The sequence below is a fragment of the Erigeron canadensis genome, chromosome 2 (assembly GCF_010389155.1).
Source record: "Erigeron canadensis isolate Cc75 chromosome 2, C_canadensis_v1, whole genome shotgun sequence".
Taxonomy (NCBI): Eukaryota; Viridiplantae; Streptophyta; class Magnoliopsida; order Asterales; family Asteraceae; genus Erigeron; species Erigeron canadensis.
In genome coordinates, this window is record NC_057762.1 from 6530567 (window position 1) to 6536566 (window position 6000).

The following is a 6000-nucleotide window of genomic DNA, read 5'->3' on the forward strand; positions in this document are numbered from 1 at the left end:
TATATTAATTAATTAATATTGTTAGTATATGATAGTTATACGGTAACTTCAAATTAAAAATTTACAATTGACATGTGTCTTTCAAAAAAAGAACCAAGTGTCGATTAAAAAATACATCAATTTTGTTTTAGTATATTGGTAGATGTTTCAAACATGAAATTTTTTATGAGTATAATCACTAATTAATTTAGGATCAAGCTATTTAAGCCACTTTAGTGGTAGTTTATATTTTTATATGGACACACTCAAAGTTTATTAGTATGCTTTTTGTGAGTATATTTTCTACTTATACACAATTATACAATGCTAATATTAACATACTAACATATAGTATAGATTAAAGTATTAGTTTAGATGATCAAAGACACTCTTGGTTTTACCTAAGGTCTTAACTTTGATTTTTAAGAATGACAAACCTTGGGTTTTGCCATCTGAGTACTTATAACGACATATAGTTAATATCTCGTTGTATTTTGTATGTGCAATGTTTCACCAATCTAAATTAAGATTTCCCTGATGAGGTATATCGACTGAATGTTCAAAAATAAAAGATTAAAATATCAATTAATCCATAAAATATATTTTCTAATAAAGTTAAAAGACCTGCTTTCAAAAATTATTTAACTTGACTTTACATATCAAAATCCCCCCAACCACAACTTTCTCTCTCCCAACTTTGTTCTCCATTTATTATTTGTATAAAAAAATAACAGGGAGACAAAGTACCCCAATATAAAAACTACTTGACTGTATTTAAAAATTCATAACCAATTTTTAAACATATCGATCAATAAAAAAAAAGCATACATTGCATCTCCTCCATAAACCGCCCAAACTCCCAGACACACACATAAACACACTCACACATAACTCACAGTTAACTATAGATTCTTTCATATATTAATATCCATCTATTGTAGATTATACATATATATATATATATATAATATTCATCTTTACATTTGATCAAAATACCGGCCCATTACTTTCAAACTTTCATTCAGAGATCAAAGTAGCCACTTTGTGTTATATATCTGCACAAATTACGACAATTCATTCATTTGTGTAGCAGATTTGATTCCAGGTGGCTGCTGGTGACCTTCTATATATGAGGTAAGTTTATTAAAACTTTGGTATTAATTAATATTAATATAATATTATTATGTTTGTTTTATAAGTTTCAAATTGTTATATGTCTAGCGTGTTTGGTTCATATATAGTTATTAATTAATTAGTGTAGCGTTGATCACATGATGTTAACTAGTTTTGACTGATTAATTGATCAAATGATGTTTTTGTGAAAATGACATTTTTGTGTTGTTTGATGGATGATTTTGTTACGCACTGTTAAAAATTAATACTAATAATGTTTGTTTAGATTAATAAGTATAACTACATGCGTATACAGAAAGTACGGGAGGTAACTCTTTTGTGTTCATTTATTACAAAAAAAAATATTGTCACTTGTCAAGCAAAATGCTGTAAATGCTTGGTTGATTAAAGTGGAGTGATGTTTGACCGTCTTATCTTTGACTTTTTTTTTTTATTAATTAATTTTTTTTCCATAGTTTACAGTAGATCATCTTGTATTCCTAGTGTATTGGTTCCAACACGCCGAGCCTTCGGAGCGTCCTCTTATAGGTGCTGGCACGTTGCCCACGCGTTGGTTCGGTGGCCACCGGGTCGATCAATTGTGTTTTTTTTTTTTTTTTTGGGCTTATAAAAGGGGTTGGTATATATCATGATTTGACACTATGTTCCTTGACACGAAATCAACAAACTGAAGTTTTAATGTAATTGTTAAAAAATAGGAGTAGTTTTAAAATGAAAATCTTGGATGGGATCATTTGTGAAACAGTTTATCATTTTATTGACCAAACAATGAATTACGTACAAACTTTACACTTTATTGACTTGGGTTTTGCTTTAAACAAGTCAAACCATTTGTCAAGAAACTTAAGACATACATCTTAAACATGTTTATGTACAGTGTTATTTAGTCATGATCGGCTAAGGACAAATTAACTTGTTGTATTCATTCCCTGACCACAAGCTAAGTTAAATTAGGCAAAGCATAATTTTATTTGGATTCTCTTCAATTAATTTGCCTCTCTTTTCCTGGCTTGTAAGATAATTGATTGTTCAATATGATATTATGATTATTTGTCACTTAATACATCAAGTGTCATGTGATTAGTTGAAAGTATTAGTTAATTTGTCTATACTTCAAACCAATAATCTGATTAGAGATTCCATGATTTTATGCTCCCTACGTCTTTTCGTTTGGAGATAATCGTCTAACACAAAAAAAGTCTTAAGTAAAACCATAAGGTGGGCAACATTTGGTGGAATCCCCTTTGGAAGTGATGAAAGCAAAAGTGGAGTGACATGATGCCTTGGCAAATCAAGAAACAAAAAAAGGATTTTGGAGATGAAGTAGAAAGGACAAGGGGTAGAGGAAGCACATGTCATAACTATTAAAGCTTAAATAAGATGGAACACATGAAGCGATGAGTTTGCAACACGACATACTACTGCTGGAAATTATTTCACTAATTTGGCTTGTGTCTGATATGTCATTTGTCTTACCCTTCTTCTCTCATATTCACCTTATACACAATTCATATATAACTATCATCATATATCAAACTAAAAAGTCAAGTGAAAAAAAGTAGAAAGTAAGTAAATAAGTAACTGCTCAGTGCCGTCTTCCGCGGGTTTTGAGCCACAATACCTCGACGGTGTATGGGGGAGGTTAAGATGTAGGCAGACCTTATCTCTACCTAAGTAGAGAGGCTGCTTCCAGATTCTACTGAAATGGTAGAAAAGGCCCTCCAAGGTAATTAACCTTGGTAATTTAATTGCATGCCCACAAGAAGTTTCCATGACCTCATGTTCCTAAATTGGGTAACATTGTCGTTTTGATAATTGGAAGTTAAAGTACCATCTAATTTTAAGTACGGCCTGTTGAACATGTAATGACACTTCTTGTTAGCTCTTACCCTCGTGAGAGGTATGACTGTCTAAATTTCACTTCTCCGTGTCGCTTTTGACGTAATTGGGTATTATCGTTGTTCTACATTATTGTGTTCAAAACAACAAACCTCATTTGCTTCCACTCCCCTTGTTCATAAAGTGATAAAACACACACACTCAACAACTTACACATCTCTAGAGATCTTGTGACTATAAGTAAGTCTATAATGCATCTAACATATTATACATAGAAAACACTGATAATGTGAGTGCTTAATCTTTGTACTTTGCAGGTTCAACTAGCTAAGCCCACCACTCCATAAGTGATGGGCAAGGAAGATAACACCAATTACCCATATGAACTCCCATCACAAACCACCACTGGAATCACCAGAAGATCAAATCTCCGGTACCCAGTTGATGATCAAGAACAACAACCTGGATCACAAGATCATCAAGAAGTTGGCTGCTCCGGCCAGTCTTGCCGGTCATGCACTGCCGGAGTTATCGCTGATTGTGTCGCCGTTTGTTGCTGTCCATGTGCCGTTGTCAACATTTTCACCCTCACATTCCTTAAACTTCCTTGGATGATAGGAAGAAAATGTTTGGGGCTGGGAAACAAAAAGAAGAAAAAGTTGAAGGACCAAAATGGGGTGTCAAGAAAAGAGGATGGACTAGAAAGGAAAATATCAGAAGGTTTGAAAGAAATACAAGAATTACAAGACGAAAAAGATGAGTATGGCGCAAGGTTTGAAGGAGATAAAGTTTGGTTAGAATTGTATAAAGTTGATCATTTGGGTTTTGGGAGAGTTTCGATTTCTTGATTAGCAGGAAGACAAAAAGATCATGCAATTTTTAACTTGCGCATTGCAAGTAAAATGCACAAATACAATATTAGATAATGATTAACATCCGTACATCATTTCTTTTTTAGTCATACACTATCAAATGTGTTTTTAAAATGTTGTATTTTACAGTAATTAAAAACACATTTGATGGTGTACGGCTAAAATAAATACAATGTACGTATCACTTCGATCTCGTAGACACTAGTATTATTTTTATTTATTTTTTACATTGAGTTGCATCAAAAGTTGTACATTATGCATTTGTAGTAGTTGTATAACTGTCGATTTTTGGAGTAGAGTTTGAAATTAGGCAAGGAGTTTGTTTTGTATCTCTTTGAGTGGAGAAGGTAGTGAATGATGAATTTCGTAAAGGGGAGAGAATGTTTCACTGTGGCACACAAAATGCCACAATGCTTTTATAAAATTGTACAATTCCACCCTATGTCACACTGTCTTTTTTATCCCCTTGTTGAAGTTTACCTGTACTTTTTAAACCTTGGGTAAGTTTAATTTCATGTGTATTACTGCAAATCATAATTAATAAACAAAAGATAGAGATATACTCTATGTAGTATGGTTTAATAAATAAAAAGATATGGTGTAATTCGAAAATGCATTAAAGATTACATCCAACAATTCAAATCTGTCGTAAAACATTCTGGATGATAAGGAAAAGAAACAAAAACAGCTAGTAAATTTGCAATTCAACCAACTCTACAAGTAAAGGCAGCTTACTAAACACTAATGGACCAGTACCGTATATCATTTTTTTAAAACTGTATATCACCATACATATTTTGAAATGTGATAAATCATAAATGGATACATATTAAATGGTTTAAAAATAATTATATAGATTAATTTTTTATTAGAATAAACCTACTTTGATATATGTTTTGTAAATTTTAGGTTTAAGATAAAAGGATATAAAAGTGGCGCAAATGAAGTGACTTTGTTCGAGTCTATGTAACAAAGATATAATATGAACCAAGAGATTAAAAGATAAAAGAAAGAGTGCCGAGCTGCTGTTGACTTAGACTGACCAAAACAAACATAGTCATTTTCGGTTTTCCATTATTTTTTTTGGGTGTGGCCGTTTACTAGTCAAGGGACAAACATAAGAGATTATTATTTTGTTTGTGGGGTGCTCTCTTCCTACGTAATCCACCAGCCAACATATCATGTGGTCCGAATGAGTAAGTCACGAAGGTAGAAGCCCATCTCAATTCCTAAATTATGATTTTGTTTTGTCGGCTAAAATCCCCACGTGAGCTACAAGGACTAAAGGCTATATATATTACATCTTGCAATAAAGTCTGGGGATATCACATAATAATATTCGACCCAGAATATATCCAAAGGAATTAATTGGGAAGGGTTTCGAACGAAGAGAAGGAGGTGATGAACACAAAGTCGAACAACATCATCATGCGACAACGAATTTCTACATCTACCATTGGTGACTTGAAGATGATTATGTCTGGTTAAAGTTTTTACAATCTCTCTCGATGAACAATTGTTAGTTAATTTTATTTGATGAACTTTACTTCCAGTCGCGTAACATTGTTTATTTTTGGATTATAATTCATATGACTGATTGAGTATTTTATTCACTATTATTTTATTTGAATTTTCGTAAGACAACTTATTGCGAGTTAATGATTTGTGCCGAGTCCACCTAGTTTAAGGATTAAGACAGGTCATATAATTAACATAGGTTGTGCCAAAAACTGTTCTTGTCAAATAATAAAGTTATGTCTATGTAATTAAGAATAAATTCTCGGTAAAATTTATTAAGTAAATTAACGAAACTTTTGGGATTCGGGAGGATGCACTTTTTATTATTGTTTACAACTTCTCTTTTTAATTTTGTCTTGTTTTATTAGTTAAGTCTAGTTAATTAATTTTATCTTTGCTTTAGTTAATTAAAAAGACTTTCAGTATTGTCTTTAAAATCCATCAAAAATTGTTAAAACTTGACTATAACCACAGACGTTTTTCGTAGGAACGATACCCATTTACCCTATCTAGTATAAGATATTTAGGTTTATTTTTGATTGATATTTCGACGTCGATCAAAATGTTGCCTTGTACATTAATGTCAACACATTTGATGGTATACAACTAAAAAAATATAGTGTGCGAATCATCTCTCATATTGTAAGCATGTTAGTCA

The 6000-nt window shown here is 32.0% G+C and overlaps 1 protein-coding gene across 1 annotated transcript; it reads left to right on the plus strand.

Annotated features, from left to right (window-relative positions):
• The first annotated feature begins 3247 nt into the window (after positions 1 to 3247).
• On the plus strand, positions 3248 to 3880 carry LOC122586342. Its single transcript, XM_043758336.1, has one exon. It carries the CDS (start codon positions 3303 to 3305, stop codon positions 3798 to 3800), a length of 498 nt encoding a protein of 165 aa, XP_043614271.1. The 5' UTR covers positions 3248 to 3302; the 3' UTR covers positions 3801 to 3880.
• Positions 3881 to 6000: the final 2120 nt, after the last annotated feature.